The sequence below is a fragment of the Sinocyclocheilus grahami genome, unplaced genomic scaffold (genome assembly GCF_001515645.1).
Source record: "Sinocyclocheilus grahami isolate Dianchi unplaced genomic scaffold, SAMN03320097.WGS_v1.1 scaffold76.1, whole genome shotgun sequence".
Taxonomy (NCBI): Eukaryota; Metazoa; Chordata; class Actinopteri; order Cypriniformes; family Cyprinidae; genus Sinocyclocheilus; species Sinocyclocheilus grahami.
The window spans coordinates 2833615-2860902 of NW_015505255.1; the positions used below are offsets into that span (position 1 = coordinate 2833615).

Here is a 27288-nt window from a genome sequence, read left to right on the forward strand (position 1 = left end):
ACAAATATACAAATGAAATGAAATAAACAGTGCTGTCATTCTTCCATGAAGTTCTACTAACAGGTAAGTAACATTACAGGTAAGTAATAGCCTACAAAAGAAATCTAAAAGTAATCAAATGTAAATGAACACTGCATAGTTTTCATTGTATGTATTGATAGATTAATGCTTATTAAAGCTACAACGTTATTCAGATTAAGAGCAGATTTGCATTTTGAAGACAATATATTGTCACACATCAGATTTTCTCCCAACTGTTCTCCTCCACTTAAGACATAAACTGTCATTTTGTGTCAAGCCGGCCATTTTGACATTTTTGTGTGCACCGCTGTGAAGGGAAAGAAGTTGCGCAATACAAAACGCAGCTAGTTTTTAATAGCTTTACCTCATGTCTTCTTTTGTATAATCCTTAGAAGCCAAAATAAAAAATAAAATAAAATTAGCTTAATAAACAGCCACAGGCCTAAAATGTAAGCAGATGTGTGAATGTTTAGTTCTCTCTTCTATCATAATTAAGCTTTCATGTTGCGCGTGCTGAAGCTCCTCCGCGTGGGCGCGATCTCGCTTCTGAATTGCAAATAGCAAAAATGCATCATAGACAAATGTTTGAAAAACAGCTGGTGACTCTGGTGAGATAGAATTTGCAAGATATTGTATATATAGCAATAATAAATGTATGTGTGTTTTATTAATTTCTCCAGTACCGATAGCAGAACCATTAACGTCAGAGCTTATCTATACTCCGGTCTAGGAGTGTGCGATATTAACAAAAAAGATCATCTTTCGTGTTTCGGTACCCATCCCTATGTCCAGGGCATAAGAGATTTAAGATGAAGTACACTGCTAGGCAACAAGGACAAGGTCTCTTTTTTTTGTTCTGACAGATAAGCATTTAATTTCTCGGCAGAAATCTGTTTGTTTTTACTGATTCAGCTAGCACAGCAATGCTAATTGTTCATTGAAGAGAAAAATGAACATTTCAGGTGTGGTCTGTTTCCTGTCTGAGCCATATTGTACCAGCCACGTGACTCTAAAATCTACCCATAATTATAAGAGTGCAGTCCTGATCCTAAAGTCATCATACACTTATTCAGCTTTCTGTGTCTGTACACATCCAGAAATTAGAATGTGCAACAGAGAGAAGTTGTGATGCCTCAAAGAATTTTACATATCCGTTTTAAAAGAAGCTCTAATACAGGGGTGGGCAAACTTGGCCCTTCCCGGCCACTTTCCTTCAGAGTTTAGCTCCAACCCTAATCAAACGCATCTGAACCAGCTAATCATTGTCTTCAAGACTACTAGAAGGCTACAGGCAGGTGAGTTTTATCAGGGTTGGATCAAATCTCTGCAGGAAAGTTTGCCCATCACTGCTCTAATATCTGTCCTAATTTTTAGCAAGAGAAAAATTAAACGGTCTGACATAAAGCACTGGCATCTGGTGCTGTCTAATGAGCAATCTTTAGCTGTGCTGTTTTCAAGTATTGTTGTGTTCATGATCCTTCTGTTTTGTGCATTTTTTTTTTACACACTCTTCCTTCAGGATGCTCTCATATTAAAATGGAACAAATATAATGTCTGACTTGTTCTCAGAAACTTGTATATGTGCTGATATCTTAATCTTATCTACAGTTTGTGAAATGCCACCAGTGTTTTTGAGGTCTTTAGTAACTTCAACAGGAATTTTTGCTTGCATCATGGTGTCTGCTTGTAAAGGCACCTCTCATTATTTCATAATATTCATGTGTTTGATAGTGTTTTTTAGTATTTTTTATTTATTTAATTTTTTTATGCATGTAGCAAGGTGATTACAAATAAGTGGTCATTTAATACACACATAAAAATATTATTTGCCTTATACAATGTAGCCTAAAATCTTGATTTTGTAAAATAAAGTTAATGTCCATGTTATTTGCCAACAAATGTTTGAAAAACAGCTGGTGACTCTGGTGAGAGAGAATTTGCAAGATATTGTATATATAGCAATAATAAATGTATGTGTGTTTTATTAATTTCTTCAGTACCGATAGCAGAACCGTTAACGTCAGAGCTTATCGATACGCCGGTCTTTAATAATTTAGCCCCGGGACCGATTAAATACCGGGTTTCGGTACCCATCCCTATGTCCAGGGCATAAGAGATTTAAGATGAAGTACACTGCTAGGCAACAAGGACAAGGTCTCTTTTTTTTGTTCTGACAGATAAGCATTTAATTTCTCGGCAGAAATCTGTTTGTTTTTACTGATTCAGCTAGCACAGCAATGCTAATTGTTCATTGAAGAGAAAAATGAACATTTCAGGTGTGGTCTGTTTCCTGTCTGAGCCATATTGTACCAGCCACGTGACTCTAAAATCTACCCATAATTATAAGAGTGCAGTCCTGATCCTAAAGTCATCATACACTTATTCAGCTTTCTGTGTCTGTACACATCCAGAAATTAGAATGTGCAACAGAGAGAAGTTGTGATGCCTCAAAGAATTTTACATATCCGTTTTAAAAGAAGCTCTAATACAGGGGTGGGCAAACTTGGCCCTTCCCGGCCACTTTCCTTCAGAGTTTAGCTCCAACCCTAATCAAACGCATCTGAACCAGCTAATCATTGTCTTCAAGACTACTAGAAGGCTACAGGCAGGTGAGTTTTATCAGGGTTGGATCAAATCTCTGCAGGAAAGTTTGCCCATCACTGCTCTAATATCTGTCCTAATTTTTAGCAAGAGAAAAATTAAACGGTCTGACATAAAGCACTGGCATCTGGTGCTGTCTAATGAGCAATCTTTAGCTGTGCTGTTTTCAAGTATTGTTGTGTTCATGATCCTTCTGTTTTGTGCATTTTTTTTTTACACACTCTTCCTTCAGGATGCTCTCATATTAAAATGGAACAAATATAATGTCTGACTTGTTCTCAGAAACTTGTATATGTGCTGATATCTTAATCTTATCTACAGTTTGTGAAATGCCACCAGTGTTTTTGAGGTCTTTAGTAACTTCAACAGGAATTTTTGCTTGCATCATGGTGTCTGCTTGTAAAGGCACCTCTCATTATTTCATAATATTCATGTGTTTGATAGTGTTTTTTAGTATTTTTTATTTATTTAATTTTTTTATGCATGTAGCAAGGTGATTACAAATAAGTGGTCATTTAATACACACATAAAAATATTATTTGCCTTATACAATGTAGCCTAAAATCTTGATTTTGTAAAATAAAGTTAATGTCCATGTTATTTGCCAACTACTTATAAGCAGAGACAAAACCAGGCTCAGTTTGTAACTGTGAGCTTTGTGTTTCTGTAGCCACAGGAGTCGCGAGGAGGAGCGCATCTCCAAACCAGCGGCGTTATCCACTCCAGTTAAGATGACGGAAGATGCCCTTCTGGTTCCGCCAACAGAACAGCCCGGGGACAAACAGATCCCTCCACTGCCAGGTTGGGACTTTCACCTCCAGAATTTCTTCTGTCTTTACTTCTGCTCTCCTTTTGTCTTATCTCCCCAGTCCAGTGGCGTGTGGCAACTTTTTATATGGTGTGGCAATGTCACCTTGTTGTTTTATAGTTTTTATTTTTGTATTTTTTTAGTCCAATGTAAATTCACGTTTCATTTCCATGTGATGATTATTAAATTTATCTAACACATTGATCAAGCAACCAATGCTACAGTATTGTTGCATGTTTAAGTTAACAATTTAAGTCAAGTTCTCATGTTTCTAAACATTTTTAGACTACTTCTAGTTAGGAATGCTCATTTTAACCAGTTAACCGTTAACCGACCGTAAGAATTTTGACTGATTAATACAATCTGTTAAACGGTTAAAAAAGTAATTTATTAATTTTTTCCCAGTAATTTCTCAAAATATTTTAAAAGGTTTGCTGCATGGTTCAAATACGCTATGCGTATAAAATAAAGTTGTGTTTTTTAGAGAAAAAAAACATAAGTCATGTATAAGTCGCATTTTATTATTTCATTCAGAAATAGGCCTAATGCTGATGCTAAATGTTTACAAACATTATAATAAACATTGTAAACATAGCTAGGCTAGACTATTTTAGTTTCCCTCACTCCACAGCAAATCCTTTGAATTTAGTATTCGAAAAAGAACAAGAGTGAAAAATATAAGAAGCTATAGCTATGTAAACGACAAGCCAAAAGGAATTCATTTAGGCTAAAACGAAACTGAAACCAACATTGGGTCTCTCATTCGACACAAAATCAAATGTTTCCGTATTCGCGATGTATTTGAATGCCAAAATTTAATTTATTATGTAAACCTGGTTTTGTTGGCTACTTCACTCGCGTTCCAATATCCACGTAAAACAAAATATGTTTGGCATAACATCAAGGCGGTACGGTGATAACGCTTAACGGCACAGATTTTACTACATTTAAACTGACCAGTGTTTTTTTCCCCGTATGTTTGACTTACTATATTTTATTATGATAATAAACAGGCTGCATTGTCAAGGAAGCAATGCTTAACTGTGTGTGCGCATGCGGCTCTTGAATTTTTTCCTTCTAACAGTGGAAGCAACTAGGGCAGTATATCGAATTTGTATGATATATCAATATTTTCTTTATAAGAGATTTGATATGAGGCAATACCGTTTATATCGATACACAGTAGTTTGATGCGATAGCATCTGAAAATATAGCGGAGGACACAGACTGAGCTGCTGCGGAGAAAGTGCATAATCCAATTTTTTTTAAACGTGACAAGCTTAACACAATAGCCTAACACAACTCTGTGTGTGCTTTTGTGCTTATTTTTGTTTTTAGATTGCAATGTTACAATGTTAGAATGAAATGTGATTTTAACCCTTTTTTGCACATAATATAAAGGCTTACATGGTTACATTCACTTTATCTGTTTTCATAGCCTTTAATATGTATTGTTTTGTTGGACAACATTGGGCGGTAAGTGAAATATATATATTAATTTTTTTTTGTAAAAAACCCAGCCCTAGAAGCAACTACTTCTTTTAGTCATAAAGATAATCATAATTGTAAAAGGTGTGCTTTTATTTGTGTATAGTCACAATAAAAACAAATCTTTGTGCTTTTGTAAAATAGGCCTAAAGAAAAATAGGATGCCGCTTTCTGTCATCTTGGTTTCCTTTCGCACAGCACAAAAATGAACCAAAACTCTGCATACTAGGCTACTTGTTGCACAGTTTTACTTTTGTTTTCTTAATTTATTAAGTAAAAATATATTTCTCATATAGGCAAATGTTAGTATTTTTAACGGGTCACAGACACTTAGCCTTTCTAATTTAATTCAGTTCAAATTTAAAATAATCTTGTCGGTTAACGGTTAATAATCGGTTAACGAGCGTTGGTTGTCGGTTAGGAGAAATAACTGAAATTAACATCCCTACTTCCAATAAAATAATAGCAACAGTAATAGACACAAATTTTGTCTCTTTTATATATAGTACTACAAACGCAAATTTTGGAATGTCCATCAATTTCCACTGACTTTTTGAATTTAGTATCAAAAGCGAAAGTCAGATATTACTGCTTTGGCAGAGTAGTAAGCCAATTCACAGCTCTCTTTAATGTGACTGTTCAACTATATTTTACAGCAAGGCAAAATAATGTGATTTATATAATATTTGTGTGTATATCAAACAGCGTGTAAGCCCAATGTTCTTCCTCCTTGGAGAAAACGCCCATCTTGTTCCTACTCCTACTCCCACCTTTCCACTGATCAAAATCAGACCTTTAGTTTTCTCTCTGTACCGTGCTGCTGTTTACTCCATTATGTTCTGGAATGCCTTAATCTGACCTAGCTTTGGTTTATTTCTGCATGTTCTTTTTGGGCTGATTTATCACCTCTTAAGAGCTTGTTCTTAAAAGAAATATGTTTATTACATCATGGTCACAGTCTAACCGAAATGTGTGTTTAGAGCCAAAACCAGTGTATGCACAACCTGGGCAACCTGATGTTGATCTGCCAGTCAGCCCCTCTGATGCCCCTGTGCCCAATGTCACTCATGATGACAGCATCCTCCGGTCAGTGTTGTTTTATATTCTGTACTCGCATCGTGCTCCCAAGTGCCTTTTCTAGTGACTTGAATTTACTAGCAAAGTAAACTTTCTGTATTATTGTGCAGATGCATGGGTACAGATAATTAAAAACTAAGCCAGTTTTATTCTTTGTTACCAGGCCTAGTATGAAGCTGGTGAAGTTTAAGAAAGGCGAAAGTGTGGGATTGAGGCTGGCAGGAGGAAATGATGTGGGGATCTTTGTTGCTGGTGTGCTGGAAGACAGTCCTGCTGCTAAGGAAGGCCTGGAGGAGGGAGACCAGATACTCAGGGTGAGGACCGTCTTTTACATTCACCACTAGATACAAGTAACATCTTTAAAGGCTTTAAAAGTGAGGTCTTGATATGGAACTAGCATTAATTTTAAGACCTGTAAGACCTTCATTCATCTTCGGAACACGGATATTTTTGATTAAATCTGAGAGCTTTCTGACCCTGCATAAACAGCAACGCAACTGACACATTCAAGGCCCAGAAAGGTAGTAAGGACATCGATAAAATAGTCCAAGTGACATCAGTAGTTCAACCGTAATTTTATGAAGCTACAACAATACTTTTTGTGCATAAAGAAAACAAAAATAATGACTTTATTCAACAATTTCTTATCTTCCGTGTCAGTCTTCGATGCTCGTGCAGTTTATTTATATAGCACATTTCATACACAATGGTAATTCAAAGTGCTTTACATAAAAGGAAGTAAAATAATCATTAAAAATCACAACAGTAAAACAGGGAACTTAAAAACTTTTAAAATGATTTAGAAATTGATTTAAAATTAATTTAAAACAGTTAAAAATAGAAAACGATTATACATAAAATACAGTGCAATAAGTTCGGACATAGCACAGTGCTCATTCAATAAATGCACAGCTAAACAAGGTGTAGCACATCCAGGTTACGTCTGAAAACCGGCTCCTGCGTCAGCAGCGTCACACGCACACACGTGGTACTCTCGTGACAACATGTCGACTGACATGAAAGAGAAGAAATTGCTAAATAAAGTTATTTTTGTTTTCTTTGCACACAAAAAATATTCCTGTAGCTTCATAACATTAAGGTTGAACAACTGATGTCACATGGACTATTTTAATGATGTCCTTACTACCTTTCTGGGCCTTGAAAGTTTCAGTTGTGCTGCTGTCTATGGAGAGTCAGAAAGCTCTCGGATTTCATCAAAAATATCTTAATTTGTGTTATAAAGATAAGCGAAGGTCTTACAGGTTTGGAACGACATGAGGGTGAGTAATTAATGACAGAATTTTCATTTTTGGGTGAACTATCCCTTTAAGGATCAATATCGTGTCCTCCTAGTTTTGCCTAGTTAAAGCTGAAATCTGTATCATTTTGTTAAAAATTACAAAATGTCATAAGTAAATTAATTTAGCTAACATTACAAAATTTTATTTTTTTTTATTTTATTTTACAATATATAATCAAATGTCAAACAATTTGGAGCCAAACTTTTCAGTTTGTCATTCTTTCAGTTCTATTTGTTGCCTTTAAATCTACACTTTGAAATCATTGACATTCATTGTGTGAAAACATCACATGTGCAGCAGATACAGTAGCATGCTTAATCATATCAAAAAAATCTTAAGAAAGCATGTGTTTTTTTGTTTGTTTTTTTTATTCTACTGAACATCTGCTGTTGACTAATCTCCATGCTGTAACACTGTGTAACATCTCACGTTTTCTCAGAAAAATATGAAGGCTGTGGGCAAAAATAATCATGACACACTCCTGCTCTGACTCAGTGCCTGTCTCGCCTCTTTTTCCAGCTTTCCTTTGTTTAGCCTTCGGCCACACAATGGCGTTCATTGTTTAACTCAAGCCTCCAGTGGTCTTATGCTATTGTCAGTTGCTGTGTGTAATACAGAGACTCTAAGTTAGGCTCATTTAGAGTTGTTTACCACTGAGCACATTTTAATGAAACATGGATAGTTTTGTTTCTCTCCTACACAAGTTCTAGAGCAGTGTGCGTACTGTACACACGCGTGTATGGAAGTTCCCATCCCTGCTGCACAAGCACACACTCCTTAGATTCCAGGCCCTGCCCCACAGAGAGACTCCCAGCTCATTGTTTTTCCCTTTCCATTTTGTCAGAGGTGACTGCATGTTCACCTCTACTCTAGATTGTGACTTTAAGATAAAGGAGAAGCAGAAAAGGTGGATTTTCTCTCTCTCTGCTTCTCTTTATTTCTCTTTGCACTGTCAATAAACAGTGTATTGTTAGAATATTGCACCGCTGAGATCTAAAGCCTGTTTTCTTCTTGCACTCCCTCCTGTTCATAGGTTAACAATGTTGACTTTGCAAACATCATTCGTGAGGAAGCAGTGCTGTTCCTGCTCGATCTGCCCAGAGGTGAAGAGGTCACCATCCTGGCTCAGAGGAAGAAAGATGGTGAGCAGATGCATACGCTTTTCACGTATCGGTCATGTTTGTCTGTTTACTTATTACATGGTTCTTTTTGACTCCAAGATCCCCACCCTCTTATCAAAGAAAATATTTGAAAGCCCTCCTATCTAATCTAATGTGTATCTCCAGTACTTCCAATGCTTTATTAAGCCTCTTGGAATTTTGCTGAGGCCCCTTAGTGGGCTCCAGCCCCCTGGTATATAGAACCACTGGTCTAGAATATTTAACTCTTATTGGTCACTCGCAGCGTTCATTGGTCAAATGTTTTCTGCAATCAAATATATATATATTATATATGTTTCTCACGTAGCTGCACAAGTATATAATGTTTCTTATATCACTCTGTCGCCTTGTTCTTCTCACATAGTAAAATTTGAATCAACATTTTATGTCCATTTCTTTATTTGTTTGGTAAGTACTTCTATAATAAGTGGGATAATGTGCTATCCGCCAGTTATTAAGGGTGATATAAGACCCTTCTGCTTCACATTGGGGGCACGATCATCTTGTCTGGCTTTATTTTAATAATCTCCACCTGACTATGTTATCCCTTTCTTATATAACTTGCCCTGATGTTTAGTTAAGTAAAATTCAGTCATTCTAAGAAAAATGCTATTATAAAGCTATTCCTCATCTCTTCCTGTTGACCATCTAATTTATGCCATGTCCTCTAGTGTATCGGCGGATAGTGGAGTCTGATGTGGGCGACTCCTTCTACATCAGAACACACTTTGAGTATGAGAAAGAGTCTCCATATGGGCTGAGCTTTAATAAGGGAGAGGTGTTCAGAGTGGTAGACACCCTCTACAACGGCAAACTGGGCTCCTGGCTGGCCATCCGCATTGGGAAGAACCACCAGGAGGTGGAAAGAGGCATCATTCCCAACAAGAACAGGTAATCACTCAGTCAAGCACCAGCAGTACACAAACACCTGCTGTAGACATTATATTCAAAGTATACAGATTAGTAGATCATATATAGATTACTATAAAGTTCTTTTTTTTTTTTAAATCTTCTGTATTGCATGGCTATCTCTATGCAGGTCTATAATCCTAGAGAGAATGAAAATTAAATATATTTTTAACTAAAGCTTGTTCTGCCATCTTCTCGCCAGGGCGGAGCAGTTATCAAGCGTACAGTATACACTCCCCAAAACTACAGGCGGTGACCGAGCTGACTTCTGGAGGTTCAGAGGTCTGCGCAGTTCAAAGAGGAACCTGCGGAAGAGCAGAGAAGATGTGTCAGCTCAGCCTGTTCAGACTAAGTTCCCTGCGTATGAGAGGGTGGTTCTTAGAGAAGGTATGTATGTATTTTAGAGAAGGATGCACAATATATCAGTTATTAGGCGATATTAGAGAATATAATTTATTATTACTATTTTATCATTTATCAGTATCAATATTGGATGCATATTGATTGATATTTATAAATTTGATTATTTATGCTAATTTCCCCCTTTTTTAAATTTAAATGACGTTTTCCTCTATCTAATGGTCACTTGAATTAACATTTAAAACACTAATAATTTAATAACACAAATTTCAAAAAGAATATACATTTTTTCATGCTGTATATAATAATATTTTTAAATCTAAATTCAATTATTTTTAAAATGCATTTAAATTAATTTTATTTTTAATTTATTTAGACAGCATAGAACTTGGTAACACTATATTTTAAGGTGTCCTTGTTACACGTGTATTATAATAACAATAAATTATGCATAATTACATGCAAGTAACCCTAAGCCAAACCCTAACCATATAGTAAGTCCATGTATTACTCATTAATTAATATTACTCAGTACTTAAATGTGTAATTACACTGGAATGAGGACACCTTAAAATAAACTGTAACCTAGAACTTAAATATCGGTCATTCAGTAATCTGATAATAGCTATATTTCAGTTTTGTTTAAACTATAACAAAGCTGTCTTTTTCTCATTGCAGCTGGGTTCCTGAGACCTGTTGTGATCTTCGGGCCGATTGCAGATGTGGCACGAGATAAACTGGCGAGAGAGGTGCCTGACATGTTTGAGCTTGCAAGTGAGTGTCCATTTGTTAACACGCATGCCTTGATAAGACTCAGTGCTTCAATTTTCTAATCCACCTACCTGTGCAGCATACTTGAACAGTCACACTTGAGCTGTCCTGCTCTCCAGTTTCAGTAGTGCATTTAAAATTCAGCTTGTAAACTGATTACATGAGTGGCCACTGGCTTTATTTACATAACATTGTTCCTGTATGAACTCATTAATTAATATTACTCAGTACTTAAATGTGTAATTACACTGGAATGAGGACACCTTAAAATAAACTGTAACCTAGAACTTAAATATCGGTCATTCAGTAATCTGATAATAGCTATATTTCAGTTTTGTTTAAACTATAACAAAGCTGTCTTTCTCATTGCAGCTGGGTTCCTGAGACCTGTTGTGATCTTCGGGCCGATTGCAGATGTGGCACGAGATAAACTGGCGAGAGAGGTGCCTGACATGTTTGAGCTTGCAAGTGAGTGTCCATTTGTTAACACGCATGCCTTGATAAGACTCAGCGCTTCAATTTTCTAATCCACCTACCTGTGCAGCATACTTGAACAGTCACACTTGAGCTGTCCTGCTCTCCAGTTTCAGTAGTGCATTTAAAATTCAGCTTGTAAACTGATTACATGAGTGGCCACTGGCTTTATTTACATAACATTGTTCCTGTATGACTGTATTTGCTTTTCAGAGACACAGCACCCAGATGGAAGGGAAAGTACGTTGCATACAGTAGTCACATCAGCTCACTTCATCAGTAACCATAGTTACTAGAGGCTGTGCATTATTATGGCATCCCTTATTTTAGTTACACCAAATCGACATCGCTTGGAATGTTAATGATGAAAAAAATCCAAGATGTGTTCATGCTATCGACAGCTCCAACCTCCCAACCCTTCAGTCATGCTTGAGAGGAGATGAAGGCACATTGCTCATTGATTTACCCCATCCCAAGCACCTGCTTCCTGTGTTATTTTGTGATTCTTTGGGCTTTTTTGTTTCGTTTTTGCTGAAAAGACTTCCTGTAGTTGCTGCTATTTTAGAACCTTGATATAGTAAAGGATACAGATGCAGGCTTGCTGTCTTACAGGAATGGTTCACCCAAAAATAAACATTCTATCATCATCAATTACTCACCATTGGACCCCATTGACTTTAGAGAGATTTTAGAGAGAAAGAGAGAGATTTTCTTTTTGATTGGAACAATATAAAAAAAAATAAATGATGCTAGAATAGAAATTTTTGGGTGAGCTATCCCAATAATGTATTGATGTCAGGGGCCATCAATGACCCCTAAAGGTCAAAGCACACTAGCTTTACCCTCTTCTGGTTGCACTCTTCAATATTAAATGTTCTTTAGATATTCCTGGCCCCCTCTTAGTCACTGTGGTGTACAGATGCTCCTCCACCTTTCATTTGATATAATGAATATTCATATTTGGATATCTGTAGTAAATGAATGTTTCGTTTTTGCTGAAAAGACTTCCTGTAGTTGCTGCTATTTTAGAACCTTGATATAGTAAAGGATACAGATGCAGGCTTGCTGTCTTACAGGAATGGTTCACCCAAAAATGAACATTCTATCATCATCAATTACTCACCATTGGACCCCATTGACTTTAGAGAGATTTTAGAGAGAAAGAGAGAGATTTTCTTTTTGATTGGAACAATATAAGAAAAAATAAATGATGCTAGAATAGAAATTTTTGGGTGAGCTATCCCAATAATGTATTGATGTCAGGGGCCATCAATGACCCCTAAAGGTCAAAGCACACTAGCTTTACCCTCTTCTGGTTGCACTCTTTAATGTTAAATGTTCTTTAGATATTCCTGGCCCCCTCTTAGTCACTGTGGTGTACAGATGATGCTCCACCTTTCATTTGATATAATGAATATTCATATTTGGATATCTGTAGTAAATGAATATGCATTGCACCACATTGATGCCATTCAGCAGCAACAGAACCAGCTGGTGTGGGTCTCAGAGGGCAAGGTGAGTTTCATCAAACTTTTCCACAGCGGATGCTTGAGGTTTCAGGGACAGGGTTCATTCGTGGTTGTTTGGTTTCTTGGTTCCATGTTTATATTTACAGAGCATAGTTTGTTTCCCATGCATCTGTTCTTGTGGTCACAACATTCATGTTGACCACTGCATGGTTCATTTGATCAACATCTGTTCTTCCTCTCTTCCTCCCAGTGGACTGAGGTTTGTTTTTGTGATGCTTCACCATAATGAGGTTAAACTCATGAAATATTTACCAGAACCTGATATATTTCACTCTAAAAATTAAGTGTTGATGCTGTTTGCGAAATGATTTTCACAACAGTGAAGCATACCCCCTCAATTCTTAATGTCATAATGAGAAAAAACAAAAAACTTCTCACATTCTTAATAGTGTTAAGCAAAAAATAAAAGAGATACTCATTTTTTATAACAGTGATGTTACTGTTAACTAAAGCTATTAAAAATGGTTTCCATTAAAGGGGTCATATGATGCTGCTAAAAAGAACATTATTTTGTGTATTTGGTGTAATGAAATGTGTTTATGCTCGGCCTAGCATGAGGGGAAGCCCCGGTTTAGCGTGCGCTGAGGCCGGGATAGAGTGAGCTGAGGCGGGCTGGACTCCGCTTTGTCCATGGTGAAAGTTGATGTATTTCCTCAGCGACCAGCATGGATCAGCTCCAGGCATGACGAAGCGGATATCGTCCTCTTTTGGAAGACCAAACAAAGTAGTTTCGCTTTCACAACGAAGCACACAGCGTCTTCACGACATGGCTGCAGCGTCAACAATACTACAGTGAGAATAAAAGTTACAACTTCTTTCTTTGCGTGAACATTTGGGTGGCGTTATGCAAATCTTCCCACATCGTGACGTAGATATGTGGGGGCGTGTTAGAACGAGCCGTTTTAGGTAGGCGTGGTTAACTCTTAACTTTTATAAAGAATATCTCTTTGGTTTTGAGACTTTAGTCTTTGCAACTTTACAGATCTTCTTTATGCACCAAGAGCTTGTTACACTCCAAAGAGAAAGGAAAAATTTTAATCGCATCATATGACCCCTTTAATGGAAATAATGCTTTTATAATAATGCCTTAATTGAAATAATGATTTAATGCTTTGTTTTGAAATAAAAATATTTGATGGAAAAAAAAATACTAAAATGATTGAAGCTAAAACTGAAAAGCTAAATAGAATTTTAAAAACTTTAAACTTAAAATATAAACTGAAAATATAAAAGCTAACTAAAATATAAGTATTATGATGGTATATAAATACTATATTAACACTGTCTCATTTTCTTATGGTAATGTAGAAAAAGGGTGTGATTTAAATTGTACTTATAAATCATTAAAGTATTTGGAGATCTGTCTTTCATATTCTTTAAATAATTTTAAAGCAGTATAGTTTTACCAATATTGTAAGAAATTACAATAGTATCATGAAAGAATCATACATGAAAACAATATAAATAGAACATAAATAATTGATGGTAAAAATATTTGAAGTAAATTTAGGTTATCCTGAATATAATGTTGAAATGTGGAAAAATCTGAAATGTAGGCTTTATTTTTCATGCAAAATATAATTTTGTGAGATTATCCAAAGTCATCTCTCTCTTTTACCTTCCACTAATTGTGCACCCTCTCATCTCTCTCTACATGTTGTTCTCTCCTCTTCCTCTCGCTCTCATTGAATTCTTTGGATCATGTGCTCTCGATCTCTGCAGGCGGAGGGCGCACCTGACAATGATCTGGATCTTCACGATGACCGTCTGTCCTATGTATCTGCCCCTGGTAGCGAGTACAGTATGTACAGCACGGACAGCCGTCACACCTCAGACTACGAGGACACTGACACAGAGGGCGGAGCCTACACGGACCAGGAACTAGACGAGACCCTGAACGACGAGGTTGGACCGCCCAGCAAACCCGCCATCACTCGCTCCTCAGAGCCTGTCCGGGAGGACCCGCCCGTCATCCAGGAACCCCCTGGATATGGAGGGTACCAGCCCGAACCGCTGAACCGCATCGACCCCGCAGGGTTCAAGGCCCCTGCACCTCAGCAGGTAGCGTTTCTGCGAGCCGTTCACCTTCCCTGTTGTCTGGAGGCCGTGGTGTGCTTGAGAAAAGTGTTCTAGCGGCGCTGTTGAAGGAGGAGTGCTTTAAACCGTATCATTGCAGTACTAGAGAAGTGACAATGACCAAGTAATAATTGTTGCCACGTATTTATTATATGTATTTGTGAGCGTGTATTTGTGTGGAAGTCTGTGTGTGTGTGTATGTGACAAATATGGCTTGGCTGTTATACTTCACATAGATGCTGTGACTCTTATCTCAGTACGATCACAGTGGAGATGGAAGTGAGGACATTGTATCTTTAAGTATGTGAAATGTTTGCCCCATCCTTGTGGTCTAGCTGTCCCCTTGCTGTCATGCAAAATGATGTCATTACCAGAAAGTATTATGTGCATGATGGATTTACAGTGTTAAATATAATATTACTGTGAATGTATTTATCTATATGGGTCCAGTGGCCACTATGATATCCAAAGTGTCTTAGATCTTGTATTACAAGAGAGCCAAAACGTTGTACTGTACTGTAGAATTAAACTGACATCAGACTTAACGTGAAAACAGAACCTTGTCCAGCTGCAAGTTATTATATGACATGGTTCCCAGAGTCAACCTATTCTGCATTTTAGTAAGATGTTCCTAGTTCAATACAAGTTAAGCTCAGTGAACAGCATTTGTGGTATAATATTGCAGTTAAAGCACTTAAAAAAGTGGGAAGACTTAACATTTTTGAAAAGTATAGCCGCTAGAGATGCACTGATTGTTATTATAGGTAAATATTGAATGGGAACATTAGGAACATTGGATGGACATTGCAATTCATTCAGTTTGTCTAAATTTAAAACATCCAAATCTAATTTTGGTATCACGACATAATATACAGTACAAAAAAAAAGAAAATGTATTTTAAGATTTGCTAAAGATTACGTTTAACAGAGGTAGTAAATGTTTTAGATAGGCTGTTATTAGATAACAGCAAAATCTAAATGTAAAAATGGGAGAAATGTGCATGCACAATTAAATATTTAATAACAGCCAATAATGAATATAAGCCATATATAAAAATATATAAAAGCCAATTAAATGCAAAACTATTAATTACCAATGTATTTTATTGAACTTTTTAAATTAAAAATATTAAATTATATTTTTTATATTTGATTTATTTATTTATTGTTACTAATGAAAGGGCATTCAATTAAATGAAATGTCAATTGTTTTCTAAATGCTTGTTATTGATCTTATTGTAAATCTTTTGTGATAACTTAATCTTCTGGTGAAACTTCAGACTTCTCTCATGTGATAATCATTTTAATCGTTTAGTCCTTTAAAACCCCACCACTTTCTGACTACATTTTTTCTTATTGATAATCAGTTTCACTCGGATGTACTTCGTAATACAGAATAAAACCTCCAGAATTTTCTGAAATTGCACTACTGTGCATGTTTATTTTCATTTGGCATTATTTCCCAAATGCTGTCAATAGAGCTTAACATCGTGAACCTGGAGCATTCCCTTAATAGAAAAGTACTGGTGTCAGGTGAGACAGAAGAGAATCATGAAGCTCAGCTGAAGTGCAGTGGTGAGGTTTGACCACATGTATTAAACATTTTTGAACACCTTCACAGAAAGCAGAGGCTGCTCTTCCCATGCAGCCTGAGCCGCTGGCAGAGACAGCGCCCCCTGCTGTTCATGTAAATGTAGGGGCCCTGAGTGCCAAGGATCTCCCGGTCACCCTCACTCAGGGGGATTTCAGCCCAGAGGCAGGCTCTCTCTTCCCACCTGCCCCTGAGCTAGCCCAACCCCCGTCTCCCGACCCCAACCAATCCGGACAACCAGGGTCAGAGTCCAAGGTACCTCGCTAGCCACCCTGCTCTGGACTGAAACCGGCCCACTTAACGCCCGAGCCCGGTGCCCTCTCTTATCGCCGTCTGGCCTGCCTGTGTGCTGCAGTGCTTTCCTCTAGCTCTTGCATGTGCGCTGTGTGCCTATTTAAGAGAGCATCCGTTCTCCTTCTGTGAATGTGTGCGTGTGTGTGTTCATAGACAACAGTGGGTACGACAGAGGCCTGCTGCATCAGATCATAGTTCATGTAGCTTCAGGCAAGCCCAGGTCCCCACTGTTGCTTGCCTACTCTTGCATGGGTTTAATTTTCTGTTTTTGCTTGTTGAAGTAGAGCTAGTGAATATAAGTGGTGCAATGAGTGTGATGAAATGATTTTAAAATTATTTTGACTTATGTTTACAACTTTTAATCTTTTCCCCCTCCTGTTACAACTTTGAAAGGTAGCCTTGTTGTTTACAACATATGAGTACGACTTAACCAGTTTCCATTTTTACTGTTTTTATTCATACTTTTTCTGACAAAAGCGATCTTTAAATTAAAATTTTTATATTTCATTTGTCAGTTTTGCTCTGATTAAAAGGGCTATCTAATTTTAGTTGACAAAACATTTAATTGACAAGAAAGTGCAAAATTTTTTGGCCACATTTTATTATAAATCATTTTCATTTTAGTTCAATTGTGACCATGTTTATTTCCTCATTATCACGGACATTTAACTAATTAATGCTGGCTTCAACATCTAACAGACTAGACTGTTATTGTTCCTAAAAGGCTACGTCTCAAAATACTTTTTTTTGTTTAAAGCAAATGGTTTTTGTATATTTCTTTTTCAGTGGGATTTTTCTCTGATTTTACCCCAGTGTTTTTGAAGCTTGGCGTGTCATGAATCATTTAATCGCTCTTAAACTCTGAAACTATTTGTGTGATGGCTGCCTCCATTTTGACCTGTTCAATAACTGCCCACTCTGAGTCTTCCTCTATTGCAGGTCTCTCTGCTGACTCTGTGCTTCATTCTTCAACTTTTAATCCGAATATTAATCACTTCTGGTTTCTGCCGTTTTATACAATTCAATTGATTGCTGTGGTTTAGAGATTATATATGATTCTTTGCACAAGTCGTTTATAAGTATCCTTCTTTGGCTTTATCAACAGATGTACAAGAAGGATATCTATCGTAACAACGAGCCGGTGCTGGTGAACCAGAACCCTATGCAGCCCAACTACAACCCCCAGCAGCCCCTCTACCAGGAAGACAAGCCATACAGAGATTACGACCACCAGCCCTACCGCTACGATGGGGGCTACATGGAACCAAAGGCTCGTAATTTTGACCCCCACCTACATTTTGACAGCAGCGTGCCTCCGTACGATGAGCAGTGGGCCCCGTATGACCAAACCTCTGAATACGACCCTCATATGCCCTATGAGGATGGTCTGAACCGCATATACGGTCACCCTCAGATGCAACATGACACAGGCTATGACTCCAGTCGACCTCGCTATGGCAAACCCAGCCCCGGACCGATCCGACATGATGAACCGCCCCCTGCGCGCCTGCAGTATGACCAGGAAGCACTCCCTCGTACTCAAGCCTCTTCTCGCTCCCCTGAACCCCCCAAACAACAGTACTATGACCCGTCCCAGAGGCCTTCCTATACTCAACCTCCACAGAGGGGCTACATGAACTCTGAGGCCTCTGTGACCCCTCCTAAACCTGAGTCCATTTCACCGCCAGTGGAACCTGCACTTCCTCCTCCTCCAGCTGAGGCAGAGGATGACCCAGCCATGAAGCCCCAGTCCGTGCTCACAAGGGTTAAAATGTTTGAGAACAAGCGATCCGTGTCTGTGGACAGAGCAAGAGAGTCCGCAGACACTGGTATTAGGGTGCGTTGACAGTCTGTATTTCTAATAACTAAATATACACTCTACAGGCTGAATTATTAATGTTAATTAATGTTAATCTTTCTGCTTCCTTTAGCCTGTGGACATGGTGCATAAACCTGGTGCTGCCTCCATGCCCAAAGCCAATTCTTTAAGTAACCTGGACCAAGAGAAGGCCTTTAGGTAATGAACTAGCACATAAAGTATAAATCAAATCTCCAGCTATTAGCGCACAGAGTATTTGTATCTATAAAAAGAAAGCATTTTTTTTTACCCACAAAATTCTCTACCGTTCAGAAGTGTAAGGATTTGTTTTTGTTTTTTTTATATATTAATTTGAATTTATTCAGCAAGGATGCATCAGTATAATCAAAAGTGACTAAATACATTTGTAATGTTGCAAAAGATTTCTATTTAAAAATGGCTGAAAATTCAGTTTTGCCATTTACAGGAATAAATTACATTTTAAAATATATGAAAATATATTTTACATTATTTTTAATTATTACTGATTTTACTGTATTTTTTCTCAAATAAATTTAGCCTTGCAGAGCATAACAGACTTTTTTTTGTGCAAAAACATTACAAAAAAAAATCTTACTGACCCCTGTGGCATTAGCCATAGTAATGAAGTTAGTCCTAGATCTCCTAGTGGTTGCCATTACCTCAACAGTATTCTATACATAAAGCATTTTAAGGTACACATACGTCTTTCCTCTGTCAGATCTCCAGAGCCACAGCAGCCCCAGCCTAAAGCAACAGATGATATCATTCGTTCAAATAACAATGACCCTGATGAGGATGAGGAGTACTACAGGAAACAGCTGTCTTACTTTGACCGACGAAGCTTTGACAGCAAACCCTCTGCACAGCTGGCACCTGCCATTAAGCCAACCCAACCCCAGACCCAACCAGGGTACTACCCCAGGTACATGTTCAAATACTTAATCTTTCTTAATGCAACTCTGCTTTATTTTTTTTGTTTTACTAGGATTTAGTCAAATGTGTATATTTGCATTTAGGTAAAGGGTCATGTTTTATTAAATTAAGACTTTTTTTTCTTGTTTGGAATTGTAATATAAATTTAGATGGCAGTAAATATGATGGCAGAATATATGGCTTTTAGTTTGAATCTTGACGACTTTGTCTGCTGTCTACTACAGGGCAGAGTCAGTGGAGAAGATCAACCCTGTTGCTCCAGCTAACCCAGCTGTCCCACCCCCAACCCTGCCCAAACCTGCAGGTACGTGATTAATGGAGAAATGATTGAATATGCTCCTTCCTACAGCATAATACATACTTGTTTCCACAAAAAATATTAAGCAGCACAACTGTTTTCAACATGGATGAAAATAAGAATAGTTTCTTGAGCAACAAATCAGCATATTATAGAGATTTCTGAAGGAGACTGAAGACTGGAGTAATGGAATAAATTACATTTTTAAAATAGAAATGATTTTAAATGAAATATTGACTAAATAGTCCTCAAGAGATGAATATAACGACTAAAACAAATCTGAACTCTTATTTTCTATCTGTAAAGAAACTTCCACACATTTGTGTACACATTTTTTCACATACTCTCTCACACAGTCACTCCACCTCTCGACCCACATGGATCTCCCAAAGTGAAGCCTCCCAATCATGAAGACACAGTCCAGAGCACTTACCTGCCTCAGAAAAGCTTCCCAGACAAATCTCCTGTTAACGGCACCGGCGAACCTCCAAAGACCAACCGCACTACCACGTCCAGCTACAACCGGTTTGTGCCCAAGCCATACACAACCTCTGCAAGACCCTTCGAGCGCAAGTTTGACAGCCCCAAGTTCAACCACAACCTTCTGCCTAATGACTCTCAAAATAAGACGGATAATGTGAAAGCTCCCATCAGTACCACAACCAAACCACAGAGCTCGCCCCAGCCGATAGACCACGACAGCGGCCTGGACACCTTCACCCGCACCATGGACCAGAAACCCAAATACCAGCAAAACAACATCAACGCTGTACCCAAGGCAATACCTGTCAGGTATATTAAAAACTAGCTTTGTAATTGTCATGCTTACATGTTGTTTTTTTTGGTAAGTAGACATTTTATCTGTACTGTAGTTTTTTTTTCTTTCAAAATATGTTTAACTTTTTTTAAAATAAATATTGAATATTAAATACATTTAGGATAGTAGCCAACTAAATAAAGCAGTTTATCACAATCAGTAGAACTAGATATTTGTATACTGATATTACATTTCTGCTATAGCTAGATTTTTCTTTTCTTTTTTTTTAAAGGGGTCATATGATGTTTCTAAAAAGAACATTATTTTGTGTATTTGGTGTAATGAAATGTGTTTATGCGGTTTAAGGTTAAAAAAACACATTATTTTCCACATACTGTACATTATTGTTTCTCCTCTATGCCCCACCTTCCTGAAACACATCAATTTTTACAAAGCTCATCGGTCTGAAAAGCGAGGTGTGCTGTGATTGGCCAGCTATCCAGTGCGTTATGATTGGCCGAATACCTCAAGCGTGTGACGGAAATGTTACGCCCTTACCAGTCTGTGATGATGCCTTGTCAGGCCGCAGTGATGATTCAAAAACATTAAAACCCATTATAAACGAGGCATTCGTTGCATCCAGTGGGGACATAATTATGGATTATAATGACTTATACTGTCTTTTTACGCGTTGCGTTGCATCACGCCGCGTAAACATAAAACCATGTCTGCATTTGTGATCGGAGAAATGACAAACAACAAGTGCTACTCTACACTGCCCAAAAAACTCGCTTTAAATATATAAAATATAAAAACACTTTAAATATAAAAAAACGTACTTGCAGTTTTTGAGTCAGAACAGCCGGCATTGTAGTCTACTCTACCAGTATCAGGAAACAGGCCTCCATAAAATGTGCTGCACACATCTGAATATTTGGGTTGAAGTGTTCTGGAACAGTGTTGTAAATACAACTTAACCACTGATTTCTAGTCGTGTCCATTTTTGGAAGGCCAAACAAAGTAGTTTTGCTTTCACAACGAAACACACAGCGCCTTTACGACATGGTGGCGGCAACAACAATACTACAGCGAGAATAAAAGTTGCGCATTCTTTCTTTGCGTGAACATTTGGGCGGCATTATGCAAATCTTCCCACATAGTGAGGTAGATATGTGGGGGCGTGTTAGAACGAGCCGTTTTAGGTAGGTGTGGCTGACTCTTAACTTTTATAAAGAATATCTCTTTGGATTTGAGACTTTAGTCTTTGCAACTTTACAGATCTTCTTTATGCACCAAGAGCTTGTAACACTCCAAAGAGAAAGGAAAAATTGAAATCGCATCATATGACCCCTTTAACACTAAAGAAAATCTGAAATTGAAAATCAGACTAAAAATAAGGTTGATCTGTTTTTCTTTCTTTTTCCAGCCCGAGTGCTTTGGAGGATGACGATGATGATGACAGCCACACGGTGGTGGCGACGGCACGGGGCATCTTCAACAGTAACGGCGGGGTCCTGAGCTCTATTGAGACGGGAGTGAGCATCATTATCCCTCAGGGAGCCATTCCTGACAGTGTGGAGCAAGAGATCTACTTCAAAGTGTGTCGGGATAACAGCATCCTGCCACCTCTGGACAAAGAGAAAGGTCAGTCACGCATCTTTTAACTCGAGGGTCAGAAGATTCTGGCATTTTTGTCTTTCTCCTCTGGTCTGTGGAAAAAGCTTGGTAATACAGAGTTTGATACTGATTCTAGTTTGTTACAGCCCCCAACCCCCCCACCCTTTTTTCAGTTAATTCAAGTGAGATTATCAGTACTAAATTAATAGCTTGATGGGAGTAAATGCTAAAGGAAAGTGTTTTTTGTTTCCAGGTGAAACTCTGCTGAGTCCTCTGGTGATGTGTGGTCCCCACGGCCTGAAGTTCCTGAAGCCAGTGGAGCTCCGCTTACCTCACTGTGCGTCTATGACCCCTGATGGTTGGTCTTTTGCTCTAAAATCCTCCGACTCCTCGTCGGGTACGCTGTCCTCTCTCTGTCCTTTTTGGGGTCGTTTGGGATGGCTTTGTGACATCTTGTTTGGTTGTGGGCCTTTTTTCATTATACATTTTCTTATTTTCACAACTCCATATCACTAATTTTTTGTTTACTTATTTTTTATTTTCCACTCATATATCTTATCTCACTGACTCACTCACTCCAGTCTGCTCATGTGTTTATGTGGTTTATTTAAGGTATGTTTAAACCAAGTATCAATTTTAGCTCGACAATCAAATTCATTTTCATTTGTGACAATTCACTCTTAAAGCACAATAAAACTGTTCTCCTACCATTTAAAAATGTGGGGTCAATAAGATGTTTTTTTTGTTTAGCAAGGATGCATTAAATTGAGCAAAAGTGACAGTGAAGACATTTATATTACAAAAGATTTCTATTTCATATAAATGCTGTTCTTTTGAACTTTCTATTGATCAACTTTCTATTTCTGAAGGATCATGTGACACTAAAGACTGGAGTAATGGCTGCCGGAAATAAAGCTTTGCTATCACAGGAATAAATTACATTTTTAAATTATATTTTAAGATATTTAAAAATTGAAGACGATTATTTTAAATTGATCCTAAACTTTTTAATGGTATTGTTGTATATTGTATTGTGTATATAAGGGAATAAATACACAATTTTTAAAAAAACTACATATTAAAAAATAAATATCCATTGTAATTTCCAGTGTAATGAATGGACATTTTGCATTAAAGAAAGTAAAATTGTTTTGGCAGATGGTTTGTATTTTTGCAGGGCCCAACAAATTTCACATTGTGGTCTGTTTGAATAAATCTAAAGCTGTTTTCACTGGGTAGATTTATGTTTTAGGCCTTTGTGTTCTCTCGATCGGTCACTGAATCACTCAATTTCTCCCTTGAAATTAGTTGAGTAATCACAGATGAACATTACTAAAAAATAAGTTTTCCATCTTCACTTGGGTTTCATGAATGGGAATTCACATCTATTAATCATAATTCACTCACATTGTTTGTACTTTAAACTGATTCTCACACAGCCACCCAAATGTCTAAATATGCAGAGATGCTGGAATTGCCTTTGTCCCGCTATTGGAGAACAGCAAATGTTTTTCTCCAGTTCTTAATTTCTCTCTCTCTCTCTCTCTCTCTCTCTCTCTCTCTCTTTCCTTCCTCTCATTCGTCTCTATATAACTCTTATTGGTAAACCTGGCACTGCCCTGAATTAGCCTCCTAATGAACCTCTCGTTCTGATTGTGCAGTGGAGAGATGGGAGAATCCTGCCTCATCCAAAACCATTACAGGCCTTTGCCTCTAATCTGCATATTTTAAAACAAGGCTATTGTTTATCCGTAGCTCAAGGCAAATTTCCCTGCACTTTCCTGGAAAGAGAGCGTTTACCTAACTGATTTAACAAAGATGTTGTTCTGATGGAGCTCACGGTGGAGTATAAAAGGGCACTGAAATCCTCGGGTCCTTATAGATTTATAAATGCACTACAAAACATCTAAGTATATGTGCAACTGTAGTGTAACCATTATTTTAATTCTTACGAATAAAGTGTGTAATTTCTGTACCACAAAATCACACAGAACTATAATGTGTTTGTTAGTGTTTGACAACCAACCTTTTTTTAAACTTCTGTTTAGTGCCGCTGGTGGTGCCGAAATGACGTACTTCACCTTGATGAATGGAAAAACAACTTTGTTCTTATGCATTACAGCACCTTAGGCTATGAGTTATTGGTTCTTGCTTTGGCTCTGTTGATTATCTCTGTCAGAACAAATAACGCATGCTGAGAGCCTGTCTTATCGCTAAGCGTCCTGCTACGCTCCTCTCTTTTCCTCATGCAAACCAAGGGCTAAAATAATAGCACAATATGATGCTGTTACAGCTGTTGAAATATGGTATACATTTTTTTTTTTTTTTTTTTTTTTTTTTTGAAGATGATGTTTCTCCAAATGTGTGTTTTGTTTTATGTTAAATTTATGGTAGTGTTTTTTTTACTTTAGTGTAGTGGATCTGACTAGAAAGCAAGCATGCATGCAGCCCTTTTCAACTTTTAATTAATACATTTGGCTGCCATTTATGCACGTACCTAGCATATAATGCACTACTGTTCAAAAGTTTGGGGTCACTAAGTGTTTTTGAAAGAAGCCTCATATGCTCACCAAGGCTGCATTTATTTGATCAAAATAATGTAAAAACAGTATTATTGTGAAATATTATTACAATTTAAAATAACTTTTCTGTTTTAATATATTTTAAAGTGTACAGGTGCATCTCAATAAATTAGATTGTCGTGGAAAAGTTCATTTAACCAAAGACTTAAACTACTTCAGTCTGTGTGCATTGAATTTATTTAATACACAAGTTTCACAATTTGAGTTGAATTACTGAAATAAATGAACTTTTCCACGACATTCTAATTTAATGAGATGCACTTGTAGTCCTCAGTGTCACATGATCCTTCAGAAATCATTCTAATATGCTGATTTGGTGCTTAAGGAACATTTATTATTATTATCAAAGATAAAAAGAGTTATTCTGTGTAATATTTTTGTTGAAACTTTTATACATAAAAAAAAAATTATTCACATTTGATCAATTTAATGCATTCTTGCTGAATAAAAGGATTAATTTCTTACAAAAAAAAAATAATCCAAATGTTTTTGTGGTTTATCTTTCTCTCCATTCGTCCATCATATTCATCTACATTTTCTCTGTATATCCAGGTGATCCTAAGAGTTGGCAGAACAAATCTCTCCCTGGGGATCCTAACTACCTGGTTGGAGCCAACTGTGTGTCTGTGCTTATTGACCATTTCTGAGGAGGGCAACAGCAGGTCCCGTTAGTGAATGTGGAACCAGATTAAAGGAGAGAGGACCTTCCCCTTATAAACACACACACACTCACACTTCCACAAGATGAAGGCGCTACGTGACACTAAATGAAGGGTCTCCTGACTGTGCTCTGGCTTTGTTTACGGTAACCTCTGAGACTGGAGGGAGGGTTACATTCAATGAAGTGCTGTTTTAATCTCCTCATCATTTTCCTCCTCTTCTTTTTTTTTTTTTTTAAAGTGCTTTTAAAGGCTTTCGAGGATAACAAAAACGGACATTAACCATCGATGGACTACATGCTCTGTGCCACTGATCAACTAATACTCGCACTGTAAGCCAACTGTAATATCCTGCGACACATTAAGTTGTGTTGTCTATTTTTTAAAGGATTTTATTAGGTTCTTCCATTCAGTCTAGGCTACTTAAACATTTAGACTATATTAATCTGCAAGTGTATTTGAACTTCATGTAGTATGCACACTATAATATTATGATTCTCATGTATAGTGCAACTTTTCTAGAATATCGAATTCCAGTTCTAGGCTTTTCAATCGAGCAGTTGAAGTGTACATCTGACACATTTCCTGACTTTTATCATGTCAAGGTGCAGGATCAGTGCTAGTTGCGTGCGTAAGTGTCAGAGGGAATCTCGGCATCTTAAGAATAATACAGGATGAAGTTTTCTAGCCAAGGACGTGTCATGTAAGGCTCACCTTTTTTAAATAGCTCCTTTGTAGACACCACTAGCCTCCTCACAGACCTGTGAACTTGAGCACTGGAACATTCCTGCAGTGTCGAGATCTATGCACGTGCTTTGACTCAGGTGTGAAGAACGCTGCTCTCTCCTTTCCCCTCTATCTCTCCCAGATTCTTCCTCACTCTCTCTCTCTCTCTCACTCACTCCATCTAAAGCAGTGATGCCTTATCTGAAACGACACTTTTTTCAATAACAAAAACCTTTGTGGTTTCTTTTTGCTAAGTTGTTGTAATGATAAATTATGAAGAAACTGAAGTTGTCTTTCTGCCATTTTTGTCAACCCGCTGTACAAATAAACCTGGGTGTTGCACACAAGCGTAACAGTGTAAAGGATAAGAACAGGTTTTCTCTTTTTATCTGCTATGCACATGACCTTTGAAGAGAAACACAAATAAAAGATGGAAGGAGATCAATTGGCTGTACATAAAGCTAGCATATTGCCTTCATTATTGGTTTGTAAATGACTTTTTTTGTATGTCTTTATTTTGTATAAAACTTAAGGGGGAAACATTTATAAAAGAGGATGAATGAAATTAAAACGATCGTCTTTGTATTCTGGTTCTAGCTTTGAGCCTTGGAACGTGTACTTAGCAGTAATATCACATTTTCTACAGATACACACTAAATATAAGCGTTTTTAATGATAACCTTCTTTTTATTCTTTATTTACAAATGAAAGTGCTTGATGTAAACTATTCTCAAAACCTGTTTCTTTTCAACTGTGTGCTTGAAATGTGTCCCACGCATTTATTTGTGATACTGGATGCTATATTGGGTGTCCTGAAATGTATTTTTGTACTAATAGACGATTTATTATGGCACACCGGAAGACTTTTTTTCTTTTCTTTAGACAATATAACACAGCTTTGACTGGTCATTAGCTATTCACGTGTGGCAGAGTTTGTTCCCTTTTCAACACAATTTCCAGTATGCCACTGTATTAAAAATAAAATCATTTTTAAAATACACGGTGTTATTTTATTGTAGATTTTTGCAGTTGTAGCTGCAGTACAAAAAGCATTTGCATAAAGATTACAGTGTCCCGCAATATAGGAGCAAGGTGACTTTGAAATTGTGCCTCATTGCGACAGCACACTGCAGTATAATGAGTAGTGACACTCTGTGGCCTGCAGGTGGCGCAAGTGCTTTATTGTGCACACTCCTTCAGAATGTTCATTGCGTTTGGCGATTATAAAACTGATTGTAATGAGACCGTAGCTTTAATCGATTGGTTAAACCAGGCCCAGCTAAGTGGTCACATCTATTCGTTGAATACCCAAATGAAACTGCGTGCCTAGTTTCAAGATATAATAAAAAGTTAGTGAAGTGTTTCATTACAGTCAGAACTGCTTAACTATAGACAGTTTCAAAGTGTTATTTTACG

The 27288-nt window shown here is 37.4% G+C and overlaps 1 protein-coding gene across 1 annotated transcript in view; it reads left to right on the forward strand.

Annotated features, from left to right (window-relative positions):
• Positions 1 to 26834, forward strand: part of LOC107586031 (tight junction protein ZO-1-like) — a 136513-nt gene extending 109679 nt beyond the window's left edge. The window contains exons 10-28 of the mRNA XM_016273243.1: positions 3293 to 3423; positions 5899 to 6004; positions 6159 to 6309; positions 8330 to 8438; positions 9128 to 9347; positions 9568 to 9752; positions 10404 to 10505; positions 10869 to 10964; positions 12409 to 12485; positions 14222 to 14560; positions 16197 to 16421; positions 17566 to 18297; positions 18392 to 18477; positions 19019 to 19222; positions 19458 to 19537; positions 19888 to 20323; positions 21715 to 21932; positions 22159 to 22302; positions 25040 to 26834. Of these exons, the coding sequence (XP_016128729.1) occupies positions 3293 to 3423; positions 5899 to 6004; positions 6159 to 6309; positions 8330 to 8438; positions 9128 to 9347; positions 9568 to 9752; positions 10404 to 10505; positions 10869 to 10964; positions 12409 to 12485; positions 14222 to 14560; positions 16197 to 16421; positions 17566 to 18297; positions 18392 to 18477; positions 19019 to 19222; positions 19458 to 19537; positions 19888 to 20323; positions 21715 to 21932; positions 22159 to 22302; positions 25040 to 25134 (3736 nt within the window). The 3' untranslated portion in view covers positions 25135 to 26834. The remainder of the gene's footprint in view (positions 1 to 3292; positions 3424 to 5898; positions 6005 to 6158; positions 6310 to 8329; positions 8439 to 9127; positions 9348 to 9567; positions 9753 to 10403; positions 10506 to 10868; positions 10965 to 12408; positions 12486 to 14221; positions 14561 to 16196; positions 16422 to 17565; positions 18298 to 18391; positions 18478 to 19018; positions 19223 to 19457; positions 19538 to 19887; positions 20324 to 21714; positions 21933 to 22158; positions 22303 to 25039) is intronic.
• Positions 26835 to 27288: the final 454 nt, after the last annotated feature.